At 48.1% G+C, this 17,777-nt stretch overlaps 1 protein-coding gene across 1 annotated transcript; it reads right to left on the bottom strand.

Moving 5' to 3' along the window:
* Window positions 1-1,021: 1,021 nt before the first annotated feature.
* Window positions 1,022-16,117, bottom strand: MCAT (malonyl-CoA-acyl carrier protein transacylase). Its single transcript, XM_084632148.1, has 4 exons — window positions 15,495-16,117; window positions 7,192-7,279; window positions 6,061-6,278; window positions 1,022-5,745 (listed from the first exon to the last, which is right to left on the bottom strand). Exons 1-4 carry the CDS (start codon window positions 16,032-16,034, stop codon window positions 5,323-5,325), a joined length of 1,269 nt encoding a protein of 422 aa, XP_084488274.1. The 5' UTR covers window positions 16,035-16,117; the 3' UTR covers window positions 1,022-5,322.
* Window positions 16,118-17,777: the final 1,660 nt, after the last annotated feature.

Here is a 17,777-nt window from a genome sequence, read left to right as displayed (position 1 = left end):
ATAGTGGGCAGAGTAAAGTTGAAGGTTATCCAGGAACAGGTAAACACAGCAGCCCTCCAGGAAGCAGTTTGAATTTTTTTAACTTTCAGAAACTTCAGTATCCAAAAGCCCTATACTAGAAGCACTTCCTGTGACAAGAGAAATGCTAGGACTTGCAGCAATCCAGCAGATAACTATCCAGGAATGTAACTGCTTTTAGGTCTCTTAAAGAGTAAAAGTTCTGAAGGGACAGAGCTGCTACAAAATGTTATTTAAGATCTCGGTCTTGATTTCTGACTAAATCTACTGAGTGCCTTGAATCCCCATTCTGTTTCAGGACCACAAAGAATATCAAGTACGTTGTAGAGGATTCTTTGACTGTATTGGTTTCTGTGCAACTATTGAGAAGAAAATAAGTAATGGCATTTATTTTCCTGCATTTTTCTAGGTTTTCCTTTTTTTTTTTTTCAGGTCATAGATATCAATTTTTTGAGGGAGGGGCAAAACCCCAATCTGGCCCTCCAATCAGATAAGTTGTGCTAGCAAAAAGCATGTTTAAATTTGTTAGTAAAGTTTCAACTGTAGTGTACACTGGCCGTCTCCTATATTTGTGCAAATCTTTGTCTTGTCTCCTAGAGGCACTACTTCCCCAGACAGAGGATCTCAGGTTAAACTATATTAATTGCAGAACATCTGGTGGTACTGTCTGCTCTTAACTTTCCTCCCATTCTAAATCTCCCTCTACATAGTCTCATCTCACAAATCTAGACTAGTAGCTCTGCAGAGTAGCTCTTTTTGTGTTGCTTGGTAAAAGAGAGGGACATTATTTGCCACTTCTGCTGTATAGTTTTCCCTATTTTACCATCACATTATTTCAGGTTATCAATGAGCCATTGTGCCCATGTATCAGTTTTCCAGCAACAAAGCAAAAAGGTTTGTCTACCAGTGTTCAAAGCCACTAATAACACTGGAAATCTCAGAGTTTGGAGATAGCGCAACAGTGAACAGTTCTCCCATTACACATAAGATTGGAGGACATGTCTATGTATTATAGTAATTTTGTTTTATGAATAGCATTTAAGATCGTAGTCTTCAGTGTGGATTAGAATTTTCATTTTGTAGCAGGAAGAGATTGTGTCTGGGGAGCTGAACCCAGGCCATTATAAACCACATGGCCTCCTTCTGGGCACCCTCATAGCCACAGGGCAACCCTGCAAGTGCCCCCCCGCCACCTCGGTTTCCCTTTTGAGTTCCCAGTAACATCACACAAGCTTATCCTCTAGTCAGTTAAGTTTGTTAACAAAACATAGTGCAAGTAATTCATAACAACCTTCTTAAAACATAGTCCATATAACCCCCAGTGCACAGTCCTTAAACCCCTCCTCTTTCCAGCAGGAACCCCCCCAGTCCCTCTACCAGGAGATCATTCTCACCATACTTCAGTGTCTTCCATCATATGCAGGCTCCTTGTCCAGCCTCTTCTATCCCTCTGCAAGCCACCTGAGTCCTTCCAGCTAGAGTACAACCCTGCTCTTCCTAGTTGGAACCCCCCCAAAAACTTCTATGCTGGGAGAGGATCTTTACCAGGGAAGCATTCCTTTATTCCCTTTGGCCCTTTTGCTATTCCCATGCATCCAGCTCTCCAGTACTAGAGATGTCAGCAGTAAGTTTCCCCGCTGCTCCCCTGCGCTCTCAAGCTCTAGCTTATGGCCAGGAGGCAACTCCCACTGCTACTTCCGCTTCCAACACTCTCCAGCCCTAGGCTGGATGACACCAGCCAGCAAACCCCTTTGCTATTCTCTTTACCTTCAGCCTTCTCCCAGGACCCACTTCTGTCTCTAACAGCTGTCTTCTCCTAACTGACTCACTCAGGCTGCTTTGACACCCAACTGACCTTTTATACCCCCTGGGTTGCTGCACTACCCTCTTAATTGGCCCAACTGTGAGCACCTGGACTGAAGAAGAGCACCGAGCCCAGTTTCATTTAAGGGGCCACCTACCCTTTTACAGCCTTCAACAATTGAATAATTCTACCCTTGGAGGCAATGGGGTTTCTATCAGGAGAGCAATTGACTTTTCACTACCCTCAGCCTAACAGCTAATAGAGAGTTGGAGCATGGAACAGCCCTCATGGAAGAGGAGAAAAAATGTCTCAGACAGTTTTTAAGAGGAACAAGTTCTCTAAGCAAGTTAGCCAGTCCATCACAAGAAATACAAGATACTGTGGAGGAGCACTGTCTTTCCCCAAGTATGCTGACAAAAACCCAAGGCCTCTCAAGGGTGGTGAAGGTGGGGATTGTGTGTTCACGCATTCATTGCTTTGTGTCGTTCTGTAACTCTCCTGTGGTAGCTATGAGTGTTGAAGGAATTTCTGTGCGAACTCTCTGTTGCTTAGTTGACACATGTCCTGAAAAATTAAACTATAAACCAGAGGGGGGGGGGGTCAAGACTCTGGGGAAGGATCCATAAGTGACTTGGGACAGTTAGGAAGCCTCAGCAATGGTCTTGGGTTTCAGCACAGTTACATGGTGGAGTCTCCCATCCAAATAATGGGTTTCAGACAGGAAGCCTGCACCACGTGGGCCTCAGAGTCCATGAGTCAGAAACAGTGACTGGATGTTACCCAGACCCAGCCAGCTTAGATGCATGTGGGATCCAAAGTTTAGATCCAATTAATACAGCCTGGTAACCCTCTAGTACATAGACTCAGGTAGGCTGTGACTTCTGAAACACTGTTTTTAAACTCTTGCATTTTGATGGACTCAGATTAGTCACTTCACCTGCCCATGCCAGAATGGCCCTTGAAAAGCAAGATGTAGCTACAGGAAATCAAAAGACTGATACCACCACCTTGCAGTCAGACCTGAGTACTGATTCAAATCTTCCTGTTCAGGGGCTTTTAGTAGTTCTGCCTTGGAAGAAGAGATGACAATGATGTCCTTAACCTTTGCTGCAGCAGTTGCCACCTTTGGTAACAAGTCTTTTTGTCCTTCAATAACAAACAGAACTTTTTAGTCACTTCATTTGTTTGACTTCAGTGGAGAATTTCTATTCTGCCTTTAATTACAAAGGCTTGCACAGCTTTTTTAATTGACAGAAATACTCACTTGTATGGAGCTTTGCATTTTTTTAAATAAAGCGCCTCTAGATGTTTGGGCTGAATATCCAGGATGATGATTGTTTCAACAGTCTCAAATAGGTGCCATGGAAATAGCTTGGCTTCACCCTTCTCTTCTTCCCCCTAGTTCTGACTCAAGGCTGTGTCATAAGAGCCTCAGGGATAATTACCAGATGAGAATTTGTTCTTTCTTCTCCGATTTTTTTTAAACCTATGTTTTTTCCTATGGGCAGTCTGGTACCGTCTGAGGAAGATAGACACAAACATCTTGTCTTTAATAATAAGCTTCAGAGTCATATTTCCCTATGGCTGTGAGGCTAGACTGAATGAGATGCAGCATCTAAACTCAAAATAATAATCTCTTCTGTTTTTGGATTACATTTAAAACTGCTAACAGATTTGTTGTTTGAGGACTGGATTCTACAGGGGAAGATTAATTCTTAGACACAATATGCTTTATTTTAAATGAATGCTTGTTTGAAGCTGGAGATTCATTAATACATTGAGCAACAAGAAAAGAACCTGTTTCATTTAAGGGCCTAATTCATCAACCATTGGCTAGGAATGCTCCCTAGAGAACCTTGATAGGATCAGTGAGTGGCACTGCATAATCCAATATGCCTTAAGTACAACAATCACCCCATATAGTGGAATGCCATGCAGGGCTAGACGGAAAGTAGAGCCTGCCTCCTTAGTTATGGAGGCAAACAGCCACCCCATAACTTCCATGGGCACCTCCACTAGTTGGCTGAGTAGGTGGAAAGGGGGCCCAAGGCACCATTATTTCACCCACTGTTCAGAGAGAGCCTAGCCCATATACAATGTAAGCTTGTAGTCGTACTGATGGGCGCAGAGGCTTCAGTGGGGCTGCTTCAGTTGTTTAACCTGAAGGGAAGGAACTGCACCTAGTATGGCATAGAGGACCAATACGATCTGCTCATCAACTTAGCACACTCCAACCCACAAGTAGAAAGGGAAGATAATTTTACTGTTGCTGTAGAAGGATCTAGCTCTCCTCCTGCACCTGAATTCCTCTCCTATTGCTGTGGCAAAAAACTCAAGATCCTCTATTCAGGGCTGTAGCAGGATGAAGTACATAGAGTATTTTCTAGCACTAACCTTCGAACACTCCTTGCGGCCCCTATTCTAAGCACAGGGGTAAGGAGAAGCTGCAAAGATTTAGTATAGCCATTTTTCTGCTTCCTTAAAAGAGGTTCAAAGGATCAGCTTGGCCCAATAACTAACTAACCGGCTGAGTTGTATGATCTAAAAAAGTGCCACAGACAGGGAACTCAAGCCTACTATTTATACCTATCTGGTGGTAGAGCATTCTGGTAAAGCTTCTGAGAGGGGTGGCACTGGCTATAAGGTGAAAAAGGTCACATCTGCCTCTGGTAACTTAGGAAAGGAAACCCTCTACAATGATCTTGAAACACAGTGAGCACAGAGGAAGGAAAACACTTCCTTCCACAGATGGACTTTGTGTAATTACTACACGGATAGCATTAATTCATGGAGGAAGAGCTTTAGAAATAATGTATTATTAATGCAACCTTAAGAAAAAACTATTTCTAATAATAATTTTCTAATTTATCTGACTCATGGAAAAAAATAAACTTTTCCTGTAGAAATAAAATTTAAAAAAAAAAGAAAGAAAAAAGAGAGCATTTCAGTTATTTGTCCCACTGATTAGATACCTTATAAAACAAAACATGGTAGTGATTGAAAGTTGTTATACTCCAATAGTTTATCGAAATTAATTCTTGATCCTAATAAACAGAAGTCCAAAAAAGAAAATAATATTAAAAAGGGCCTGATTCTGCAACTAGATCCAAGCAAAAAGACCTTTGCACATGGACACAACCCTACTGACTTCAACTTAACTCCACATGGGTAAAAGGGCCTGCATATGTGGATTTGCTTGCAGGACCGGGCCCAAATCTAATAGTGAACTGGCATCTTTGTTGGCTGTCTCAGAAATGACAGGTTGAGTGGCCGAACCTTAGAAGTGATCCTTCCATGTAAAGTCTGATGCATGCTGGAGTTGTAAGACGGGGAAGGAAACCTTGCATTGCAATTGTGTGTGCTGAGCTCTTCTGGGGATAAGATAAAGAGAGGACTTCAGTCTTCAGGGGTTGTCGTATGTGCCTTTCAGGAGTGATAAAATCATTTAAAATTAAGCGGGGGGAGGGGGGGGGAGGAATCATGTGGATTTTCCTTCAGAACTACATTTCCTCTGCTTCTTCATCTTCTGAAACATCAATATGTTTATACAGCTTCCAAGCCTTTAAATTGCAGTTTCTCAGGATTGCTCCTAGCTGCTTCCCAGGCCCCACTTCATATGTATAAGGAAACTCTACTCCTTGTTTTCTTTCATATATAGCATGCATAGTCTGTTCCCACTTAACAGGCGAAACAAGCTGCTTTACTAACAAACGCTGAATGTGTTTTGAATGCATATATTTTTTGCTATCAACGTTCGAATAGACACAGATGAATGGTTTCTGAATCTCAATTGATTTTAGAACTTCAGCCAAAGGCTCTGTTGCTGGTTCCATGAGTCTTGTGTGAAAAGCACCACTGACTGGAAGCATTTTTGTTCGCTTAAAATAATATTTTCGGGAATTCTCCTGCAAGAATTCCAAAGCCTATAAGAAAAAGAAAAAGCCCTGATTAATATCACTTTGCCCTGAATTCTGTAAAGTAAATAATCTGATTTGTCTGTCTTTCAAAAACACACACTAAATTTATCCTCCCCCAGGGACCTAAATCATGCAGTTCAGAGAAAAGTACTACTTGACCACAACATACGATTGGACATGGACTGCAGAAACCCAAACCATATACGTTGTTGACATATTCACATTGGCCAAAGTTGTGCCAATATTGTTCATCTTCCTACAGATCTATAGGATGGCAAACTATTATTAAAATGTGTTTAGATGTTTATTTTGAAGTAATACCTGCAAATGGCCTGCAATGACTCTGCTATCTGGAAACAGGTAATTTGAAACTTCACACACAGGATTTTCTATACCCAATGATTTACAGTGTTCACGAGCTTCGAAGCAGGCAAAGTTGTAATTTGACTCACGTTGACCAATAACTGATAGCATCCCACTTGGGACAGCTTCTGAGGCCTTTTGCATAGCTTCAGCACGCACTTTCACTGCGTACAAGGCTAGAGAGAGAACAAAAATTCTAAATAAGCATAAACTTCAGAAAAAAATGGTTAAGTTCATTAAAATGTTATACTGTAGACAATTAGCAACCTTTCAAAAAAGAACATTAATATAAATTGTGTTTATCCCTCTCATATACACCTCTTTCCTTTACAGAAGTCCAACAGTGAATGCTTCACAATATTTAATTCAAAATAGTTACATATAATTTACATTTCTCAGTGTTTAGAGTCAGTAATCACATGTTCTCCTAAAAATGTGTAGCTTAGCATTTCTAAATTTGCTGAAAGCAAGTTTAAGGCAAAAACTAAAACATTTAACATTGTACTTACAAAATTTTAATTTTCACAAGATATTAAAAATTTTATAAAAAATATTAATATAATCCTCTTGTAATGTATTAAATTACAAGTTTCCTAGGCTTATAGTAAATTTAGTTTATTTATAACCAATTATAATCCTCATCAATAATAAATGTAGGAAACTTTTTTTTAGTGTCAACGTCTTAACAGTCTGTCACACAGTGAAACAATTTCTGTATGCTACAACCCAAGTATCTAAACTAGCTATTTAAGCTAGCTTTAAAGTAGGGACTGATTCTGTTCTCACAACTTCATTCCAACTGAGAAAAATGTTTCCTCCACATGCAATAAACTGCAGGATCAGGCTTAAAATATGTTTCTTTTATGACTATGCGTATATAATATGTAATTGTTTTTATTTAAATGTGAAATACTGTATTAAGTGGCTTAAGCAGAAACTGAATTTAGAAATGTATATTCGGAAGGAAAGGAGGTGAAGCAGCAAGGAAAAGTTGTCATAGAGGGGTGTTTTGGAAGAGTTGTATGTGAGTGGAGGGGAAACCACTTTGAAATATGATTCCTAATATATTAGAAATATTCCTTTAAGTACCTTCTGTATAATCTAAGGCTCCAGCAAACACTAGGGCTGCAAACTCTCCAACACTGAACCCAGCGGCTGCAACACAGCTCTCAATGACCTGAAATAATAAAACAACAAATTAGACCATATCAAGATATCCTGAGAAAAACCAAAGCCCAAAATTTCAGAAGCAACCATGTCATTTTTGGATGCCCAACTTTGAACACCTTGCGCTGGTTTTCCAAGGTACTAAGCACATACAGTTCCCATGGACTTCAACTGGAGTGGAGGTCACTCAGCATTAGTAACAGGCACATCATGTTTTGAGTTGGACACTCAAAAAGAGAGACACCTAAAATGAGGTGTCACTTCGGAACATTTAGGCTTACACATGCAGGGCGAGCTCATGGTGACACGATGGACCTGAATGAATGTCTCACAGAGGGGTCCTCGTCAGTGCCGGATTTACATCTTCGGCGCCCCTAGGCACAGCATCTTCAGCTCCTCCCCCCCCACTTCCCCGTTACAGCTGACCTTTCTGTTGCACACAGTTTGAGAGAAGTAAAAAGAAAAGGAGTACTACTGCATGCATCCGATGAAGTGTGCTGTAGCTGACGAAAGCTTATGCTCAAATATATTTGTTAGTCTCTAAGCCCTGGTCTACACTAGGACGTTAGGTCGAATTTAGCAGCGTTAAATCGATGTAAACCTGCACCCGCCCACACATTGAAGCCCTTTATTTCAACTTAAAGGGCTCTTAAAATCGATTTCCTTACTCCACCCCTGACAAGTGGATTAGCGCTTAAATCGACGTTGCCGGCTCGAATTTGGGGTACTGTGGACAGAATTCGATGGTATTGGCCTCCGGGAGCTATCCCAGAGTGCTCCATTATGACCGCTCTGGACAGCACTCTCAACTCAGATGCACTGGCCAGGTAGACAGGAAAAGAACCGCAAACTTTTGAATCTCATTTCCTGTTTGGCCAGCGTGGCAAGCTGCAGGTGACCATGCAGAGCTCATCAGCACAGGTGACCATGATGGAGTCCCAGAATCGCAAAAGAGCTCCAGCATGGACCGAACGGGAGGTACGGGATCTGATCGCTGTTTGGGGAGAGGAATCCGTGCTATCAGAACTCCGTTCCAGTTTTCGAAATGCCAAAACCTTTGTGAAAATCTCCCAGGGCATGAAGGACAGAGGCCATAACAGGGACCCGAAGCAGTGCCGCGTGAAACTGAAGGAGCTGAGGCAAGCCTACCAGAAAACCAGAGAGGCGAACAGCCGCTCTGGGTCAGAGCCCCAAACATGCCGCTTCTATGATGAGCTGCATGCCATTTTAGGGGGTTCAGCCACCACTACCCCAGCCGTGTTGTTTGACTCCTTCAATGGAGATGGAGGCAATACGGAAGCAGGTTTTGGGGATGAAGATGATGATGAGGAGGAGGTTGTAGATAGCTCACAGCAAGCAAGCGGAGAAACCGGTTTTCCCGACAGCCAGGAATTGTTTCTCACCCTAGACCTGGAGCCTGTACCCCCCGAACCCACCCAAGGCTGCCTCCTGGACGCAGCAGGCGGAGAAGGGACCTCTGGTGAGTGTACCTTTTAAAATATTATACATGGTTTAAAAGCAAGCATGTGAAAGGATTACTTTGCCCTGGCATTTGCGGTTCTCCTAGATGTAGTCCTAAAGCCTTTGCAAAAGGTTTCTGGGGAGGGCAGCCTTATTGCGTCCTTCATGGTAGGACACTTTACCACTCCAGGCCAGTAACACGTACTCGGGAATCATTGTAGAACAAAGCATTGCAGTGTATGTTTGCTGGCATTCAAACAACATCCGTTCTTTATCTCTCTGTGTTATCCTCAGGAGAGTGAAATATAATTCATGGTCACCTGGTTGAAATAGAGTGCTTTTCTTCAGGGGACACTCAGAGCAACCCATTCCTGCTGGGCTGTTTGCCTGTGGCTAAACAGAAATGTTCCCCGCTGTTAGCCACAGGGAGGGGGGAAGGTTGAGGGGGTAGTCACGCGGTGGGAGGAGGCAAAATGCGACCTTGTAACGAAAGCACATGTGCTATGTATGTAATGTTAACAGCAAGGTTTACCCTGAAAGAGTGTAGCCACTGTTTTATAAAATGTGTCTTTTCAAATACCGCTGTCCCTTTTTTTTTCTCCACCAGCTGCATGTGTTTCAATGATCACAGGATCTTCTCCTTCCCAGAGGCTAGTGAAGCTTAGAAAGAAAAAAAAACACACTCGCGATGAAATGTTCTCCGAGCTCATGCTGTCCTCCCACACTGACAGAGCACAGACGAATGCGTGGAGGCAAATAATGTCAGAGTGCAGGAAAGCACAAAATGACCGGGAGGAGAGGTGGCGGGCTGAAGAGAGTAAGTGGCGGGCTGAAGAGAGGGCTGAAGCTCAAATGTGGCGGCAGCGTGATGAGAGGAGGCAGGATTCAATGCTGAGGCTGCTGCAGGACCAAACCAGTATGCTCCAGTGTATGGTTGAGCTGCAGCAAAGGCAGCTGGAGCACAGACTGCCACTGCTGCCCCTCTGTAACCAACCGCCCTCCTCCCCAAGTTCCATAGCCTCCACACCCAGACGCCCAAGAACGCGGTGGGGGGGCCTCCGGCCAACCAGCCACTCCACCACAGAGGATTGCCCAAAAAAAAGAAGGCTGTCATTCAATAAATTTTAAAGTTGTAAACTTTTAAAGTGCTGTGTGGCATTTTCCTTCCCTCCTCCACCACCCCTCCTGGGCTACCTTGGTAGTCATCCCCCTATGTGTGTGATGAATGAATAAAGAATGCATGAATGTGAAGCAACAATGACTTTATTGCCTCTGCAAGCGGTGATTGAAGGGAGGAGGGGCGGGTGGTTAGCTTACAGGGAAGTAGAGTGAACCAAGGGGCAGGGGGTTTCATCAAGGAGAAACAAACAGAACTTTCACACCGTAGCCTGGCCAGTCATGAAACTGGTTTTCAAAGCTTCTCTGATGCGTACCGCGCCCTCCTGTGCTCTTCTAACCGCCCTGGTGTCTGGCTGCGCGTAACCAGCAGCCAGGCGATTTGCCTCAACCTCCCACCCCGCCATAAACGTCTCCCCCTTACTCTCACAGATATTGTGGAGCACACAGCAAGCAGTAATAACAGTGGGAATATTGGTTTCGCTGAGGTCTAAGCGAGTCAGTAAACTGCGCCAGCGCGCCTTTAAACGTCCAAATGCACATTCTACCACCATTCTGCACTTGCTCAGCCTGTAGTTGAACAGCTCCTGACTACTGTCCAGGCTGCCTGTGTACGGCTTCATGAGCCATGGCATTAAGGGGTAGGCTGGGTCCCCAAGGATACATATAGGCATTTCAACATCCCCAACAGTTATTTTCTGGTCTGGGAATAAAGTCCCTTCCTGCAGCTTTTGAAACAGACCAGAGTTCCTGAAGATGCGAGCATCATGCACCTTTCCCGGCCATCCCACATTGATGTTGGTGAAACGTCCCTTGTGATCCACCAGAGCTTGCAGCACTAACGAAAAGTACCCCTTGCGGTTTAGGTACTCGGCGGCTTGGTGCTCCGGTGCCAAGATAGGGATATGGGTTCCGTCTATAGCCCCACCACAGTTAGGGAATCCCATTGCAGCAAAGCCATCCACTATGACCTGCACATTTCCCAGGGTCACTACCCTTGATATCAGCAGATCTTTGATTGCGAGGGCTACTTGCATCACAGCAGCCCCCACAGTAGATTTGCCCACTCCAAATTGATTCCCAACTGACTGGTAGCTGTCTGGCGTTGCAAGCTTCCACAGGACTATCGCCACTCGCTTCTCAACTGTGAGGGCTGCTCTCATCTTGGTATTCATGCGCCTCAGGGCAGGGGAAAGCAAGTCACAAAGTTCCATGAAAGTGCCCTTACGCATGCGAAAGTTTCACAGCCACTGGGAATCGTCCCAGACCTGCAACACTATGCGGTCCCACCAGTCTGTGCTTGTTTCCCGAGCCCAGAATCGGCGTTCCACAGCATGAACCTGCCCCATTAGCACCATGATGCATGCATTGGCAGGGCCCATGCTTTCAGAGAAATCTGTGTCCATGTCCTGATCACTCACGTGACCGCGCTGACATCGCCTCCTCGCCCGGTATCGCTTTGCCAGGTTCTGGTGCTGCATATACTGCTGGATAATGCGTGTGGTGTTTAATGTGCTCCTAATTGCCAAAGTGAGCTGAGCGGCCTCCATGCTTGCCTTGGTATGGCGTCCGCACAGAAAAAAGGCGCGGAACGATTGTCTGCCGTTGCTCTGACGGAGGGAGGGGCGACTGACGACACGGCTTTCAGGGTTGGCTTCAGGGAGCTAAAATCAACAAAGTGGGTGTCTTTACATCAAGGAGTATTTCAGGCAGGACTTCACGGAGGGTTCCAATAAGAAATGGTGCACCTAAGTTATCATTCTTATTGGAACAAGGAGGTTAGCCTGGCCTCTGATTGATACATGGCTAGATTTACCTCGCTGCACCTTCTCTGTGAGTGACTGCAGTGTGACCTAGAGGAATGGGTCCCCTAGACAGGGGAGGAGGCAAATGAGTACAAAACAAATCTGGTCTCTTTCTTGTTTTGACCCACTCCATCTATCTTTTACATCTTTGGCTGGCAGCAGACGGTGCAGAAGGACTGCATGCCATCCACATCTCATGGCTGCTCGGCAGAAGATGGTACAGTACGACTGCTAGCCATCCTCATCTCTTGCCTGCCTGGCAGAAGATGGTACAATACGACTACTAGCAATCCTCATCTCTTGCCTGCCTGGTAGAAGATGGTACAGTACAACTGCTAGCAGTGCGTATTGCCTGCCCGCTCACCATAAGACGGTTCAATAGGACTGACTGCAGGACTAAAGAGAATGACCTGGTCAAGTCACTCCAAATTTAGTCCCTGCGCCCATGTCTGCCCAGGCGCTCCAGCTGACGTGGCCAGGAGCACCTCGGACACGACGAGGACGACTACCAATCGTATTGCACCGTCTGCTGCCAGAAGGCAATGGGTTGCTGCTACTGTGCAGCAAAGCCGTACCGCGTCTGCCAGCACCCAGGAGACATAGGGTGACGGTTACCTGAGCGGGCTCCATGCTTGCAGTGGTATGGCGTCTGCACAGGTAACTCAGGAAAAAAGGCGCGAAATGATTGTCTGCCCTTGCTTTCACGGAGGGAGGGAGGGAACGGGGGCCTGACGATATGTACCCAGAACCACCCGCGACAATGTTTTAGCCCCATCAGAGTGCTCCATTGTGACTGCTCTGGACAACACTCTCAGATGCCCGATTGTTTGCCATTGCTCTGACGCTGGGAGGGGCGCTTACAGGGTTGGCTTCAGGGAGCTAAAATCAACAAAGGGGGTGGCTTTACATCAAGGAGTATTTCAGGCAGGACTTCACGGAGGGTTCCAATAAGAAATGGTGCACCTAAGTTATTGTCCTTATTGGAACAAGAAGGTTAGCCTGGCCTCTGATTGATACATGGCTAGATTTACCTCGCTGCACCTTCTCTGTGAGTGACTGCAGTGTGATCTAGAAGAATGAGTCCCCTAGACAGGGGAGGGGGGGGAAGCAAATGAGTACAAAACAAATCTGGTCTATTTCTTGTTTTGATCCACTCCATCTATCTTTTACATCTTTGGCTGGCAGCAGACGGTGCAGAAGGACTGCATGCCATCCACATCTCATGGCTGCTCGGCAGAAGATGGTACAGTACGACTGCTAGCAGTCCGTATCGCCTGCCCGCTCACCATAAGACGGTTCAATAGGACTGACTGCAGGGCTAAAGAGAATGACCTGGTCAAGTCACTCCAAATTTAGTCCCTGCGCCCATGTCTGCCCAGGCGCTCCTGATCGACCTCACAGAGGCGACCAGGAGCACCTCGGACATGACAATGACGGCTACCAGTCGTACTGTACCGTCTGCTGCCACAAGGCAAGGGGTTGCTGCTACTGTGTAGCAATGCCGTACCGCGTCTGCCAGCACCCAGGAGACATAGGGTGACGGTTACCTGAGCGGGCTCCATGCTTGCCGTGGTATGGCGTCTGCACAGGTAACTCAGGAAAAAAGGCGTGAAATGATTGTCTGCCCTTGCTTTCACGGAGGAAGGGAGGGAACGGGGGCCTGACGATATGTACCCAGAACCACCCGCGACAATGTTTTAGCCCCATCAGGCATTGGGATCTCAACCCAGAATTCCAATGGGCAGCGGAGACTGCGGGAACTGTGGGATAGCTACCCACAGTGCAACGCTCCGGAAGTCGACTCTAGCCTCGGTACTGTGGAAGCGCTCCGCCAAGTTAATGCACTTAATGCACTTAGAGCATTTTCTGTGGGGACACACACACTCGAATATATAAAACCGATTTCTAAAAAACCGACTTCTATAAATTCGACCTTATTCCGTAGTGTAGACATACCCTAAGGTGCCAAAAGTACTCCTTTTCTTTTTGCGGATACAGACTAACATGGCTGCTACTCTGAAACCTTAGAGAAGTAAGGTGCCACTAGAACACCGGCAGGCCAAGAGTCTCCCACAATCAGCCTCCATCTCCAAGAGGCTACTGAAACCAATCCAGGAGATTTAAATAGGCCACTAAAAGTCTGGCAGTGCAATGGGGCTAAGGCAGGCTCCCTACCTACTCTGACTCCACATGGCTCCCGGAAGCGATAGGCACGTTGCTCTGGCTCCTAGGTGCAGGGGCGGCCAGGAGGTCTCTGTGCGCTGCCTAGGGCTGCCAGGTGTCCGGTTTTCAACGGGAATGCCCAGTCAAAAAGTGACCCTGGTGGCTCCTGTCAGCACCGCCAACTGGACCGTTAAAAGTCCAATTGGTAGCACTGCAGGGCTAAGGCAGGCTACCTGTCCTGGCACTGCGCTGCGTCCCGGAAGTGGCCAGCAGGTCCAGCTCCTAGGAAGGGGAACCAGGAAGCTCTGTGTGCTGCCCCCGCCCCGAGCAATGGCTCTGCACTCCCATTGGCCGGGAACTGTGGCCAGGGGGAGGCAGTGCCTACAGGCAAGAGAGTCTCCTAGCCCCCTGGCCTAGCTGGCTGCTTCCAGGGCGCAGCATGGAGCCAGGAGAGGCAGGGAGCCTGCCTTAGCCCTGCTGTCTGGGAGCCACCCGAGGTAAGCCTGCACCCCAACTCTGAGCCCCCCTCCAACCCAGAGCCCTCTCCTGCACCCCAACCCCCTAGCTCAACCCACAGTCCCCTCCCACATTCCAAATCCCTGACCCCCCCAGCCTGGAGCCCCCACTTGTACCCCAAACCCCTCATCCCCAGCTCCACCCCAGAGACCACACTCCCAGCCAGAGCCCTCACCCTCTCCCGCACCTCAACTCCCTGCCCCAGCCAGGAGCCCCCTCCCGCACCCTGAACTGCTCATTTCTGTCCCCAACCCAGAGCCTGCATCCCTGTTAGAGCCCTCACCCCATCCCGCACCCCAACCCAGTGAAAGTGAGTGAGGGTGGGGGACAGCGAGCCACAGAGGGAGGGGAAACGTAGTGAGCCGGCGGCAGGATCTTGGGGAAGGGGCAAAGGAGTGGGGCCTTGGGGAAGGGGCAGGCCTAGAGTGTTTGGTTTTGTGTGATTAGAAAGTTGGTGTACCGAGCTCCGACTCCGTAGCTCCCATTGGCCGGGAACCACAGCCAATGGGAGCTGTGAGGGCGGTGCCTGCAGGCAGGGGCAGTGCGCAGAGCCATATGCCAACCCTGAACCTAGGAGCTGGACATGCCGATCGCTTCCGGGAGCCCCCTGAGGTAAGCCCTGCCCGGCTGGAGCCTGAACCCCTCATCCCCTCCTGCACCCCAGCCCTGAGCCCCCTCCTGCACCCAAACTCCCTCCCAGAGCAGCCTGTACCTCCTCCCGCAGCCTGATGAAAGGAAGGGCGAGTGACAGAGGGAGGGGAGATGGAGTGAGCAGGGGCGAGGCCAGGGCGTTTGGGTTTGTGGGATTAGAGACCCTTGGCAACCCTAAGCATCGCGGCCCCTACTCGGGTGACCCCACGTAATAAGTGTGAGAAATCTGGACGGGGGGGGGTTAATTGGCACCTATATAAGAAAGAGCCCCCAGTATCGGGACCGTCCCTGTAAAAATCAGGACATCTGGTCACCCTGCCCTAGGCATGATGTGCCTAACTAGAAAGCTGGCCCTGGTCCACCCCACAGGGGTGCACACCCTGGCGGCGGATACCTCCGCCCAGAGAGCGCGGTGCGGGACGCCAGGGCGTCGAGCCCGCACCGGACCGCGGGCCGGGGCACGCCCCAGTCGAGGAGGGCAGCCCGGGGCTGGGCGCCCCCCCGGCCACTCACACTGGGCTGCTGGTGGTTGAGCTTCTCGACGGCGGCCAGGGAGGCGACGAAGAGGGCAGGCTGGCAGTGCAGGGTGCGGTCCAGCTCGGCCGGCGGCCCCCGCAGGCAGAGCGAGAGCAGGTCGTAGCCCAGCACCTTCTCGGCCACCCGGAACATGTCCCTGACGTTGGGGTAGCGCAGGAGCCCCCGGCCCATCCCCACGAACTGGCTGCCCTGGCCGGGGAAGAGCAGCACCGTGCCCTCCTGGGGGGGGGGCCGCCGCCGCCGCCGCCGCGCCGGCTCCTCCTCGCCCGCCACCGAGCTCTGCAGCAGCTCGCTCAGCTTCCCGGCTCGGCCCCCGCCGGGCCACGAGCTGCCCCCGCGCCCGGGGGCTCCGGGGAGGGCGGCGCGCGCTCGGCAGCCGCTCAGCCGCCGCCCCGCCGCGGCCCAGCTGCCCATCGCCGGTCCGGCGAGGGAGGCGAAGCCCCGTCCGGCCCACACCGAAGCCCGCGTTACTACGGCAACCGGACTCAGCCCTGCGCGGCTTTGGCGGCCCCACATGGAGCTCCGGGCGCGCGCCTGAGGCCGGGGGGAAAAGGCTTCCCCGCGCCGGGAAAGAGGAGGCGAGAGAAAGGTTCCGCCCAACTAAAAAGTCCCCCCCCGTACTCTCTACCCACCGGAGAGCCCCACCGCACACACCGGGAGCAGCCCCTTCCCCCTGTCAAAGGCCACCCCACCCGCACCTCTCCATAACCACACCAGGGCCTGCCTTACGCTCAGTCCCACCTCCTCATTAGTCCCTTCCGCCCGACTTTTAGCTCCTAACAACCAGTGCTTTGCGGGGGGAGGAGTCACAACTCCTGGATCAGGCAATAAAATAACATAGCAATGGAGCTGAGGGGTGCACTGTGAGCTCTGCCTCACCAAAGTCGTGCTCCCAAATTATAACAGCCCTGTCACTTTTTTCAGGCCACTTTTAAGCACTGTCAGTAACACCACAGGGGCTACCCACTTCCTACACTGAGGGCTGGCCTTGAGCTTAGCTCATGCTCAAATAAATTGGTTAGTCTCTAAGGTGCCACAAGTACTCCTTTTCTTTTTGCGAATACAGACTAACACGGCTGCTACTCTGAAACCTGCTCTTAAACTGTTCCTGTAAATTATTTATTGGAGCAACCTGTTTACCAAGTAACTGCAGAACCTTTACAACATGATTTATTAAAATTCACACTCAGGCTTCAGGCCAGGATGCAACACAGAGAGAGCCCTGTTGGAGGGGTTGCACAGTCTTGTTTTGGACAGAAACCACCACACCACGCTTATAGGGCTTGAGGTCACTGAGTGGCTCTCAGTACTATTGACCACCAAGTGCCAATAGCATGCTATTAAGATGTCTAAGGAGTAAATGGGGCTGCACTTTGTCTGGATCCACTTCTTCCTCTCAGATGGACAGAAAAATGGATTGTAACTGTAACCCTTAACTCAGCTTAATGTAACAGTTTAGGCAAATCTTTTAGTTGGGTTCTGTACCAAAGACATTTACAAATTCAAACAGGCCTACAAAGAGGTACATGGTTGCATACCCCATAACCTAAGGGTTCAAGTAAGCAGACAAACTAAACAGCAAAGAGATCAGATGGAATATGTTACTTTCAATGGGGGGCTGTTCTAATATATTTGATATTTTTTATCCTGAGAAGAAAATGTAGCTGGAATTATATTCAAATAATTGATAGTCATTACTGAAAATGAAAGCTGAAGAGAGCTACTGTTTTGATCTTCATAATCCTCTGGGATATTCCTATTGTTGATAGGAAATGCAAGGTAGTTTCTTTTTCTTTCCCAGGTATTTATTACATAACCCTTAGGTGTTGTGCCCTTAATATTGGAGAGATTGGATTAGTTTTTTATTGGTGAACTAATGGTTTTCTTTTTTTATGTCTCCTAGGATACAGAGATAGAAGCAGGCAGGATCCCTTTCAGGTGGGCCAGCTAGTCTCCCTCAACTCCCTCTTCCCTTAATTGATAAATGGGACTGTGGGGAAGGTACTGGATCCTGAGGGAGCAGGTATCATCCACTAGGTGCTGGAACACCACAAGTGTTATACCAGTAAAATAAAAAACATCAGGATCTTTTGTGAATACAAAAAGAATCATAGTAGGCAGTCAGTTATAGCTATAACATTTCATTCAGTTTCACATTCATTCACACATTCGTTCATACACACACATAGGTTCTGCAGCTGCTGTATAGTTACCAGTCCGGAATGTAGCTTGAGTTCGTGGCTTGGGTTTGTAGTTTGT

Source organism: Lepidochelys olivacea (assembly GCF_965140295.1).
Source record: "Lepidochelys olivacea isolate rLepOli2 genome assembly, chromosome: 1".
Taxonomy (NCBI): Eukaryota; Metazoa; Chordata; order Testudines; family Cheloniidae; genus Lepidochelys; species Lepidochelys olivacea.
Note: the sequence above shows the minus strand (reverse complement) of the source record. Positions and strands in the feature narration are given on the sequence as shown.

What these genes read in the sequence shown, in the direction of transcription:
- MCAT (XM_084632148.1), bottom strand. Translation starts at nt 16,034, where the DNA reads ATGTGGGGCCGCCAAAGCCGCGCAGGGCTGAGTCCGGTTGCCGTAGTA. An exon ending in TCAACCACCAGCAGCCCAGT is followed by an intron (nt 7,280 to 15,494) that starts GTGAGTGGCCGG and finishes TTATTATTTCAG; the next exon opens with GTCATTGAGAGCTGTGTTGC. An exon ending in TCATTGCAGGCCATTTGCAG is followed by an intron (nt 5,746 to 6,060) that starts GTATTACTTCAA and finishes TTTTTCTTATAG; the next exon opens with GCTTTGGAATTCTTGCAGGA.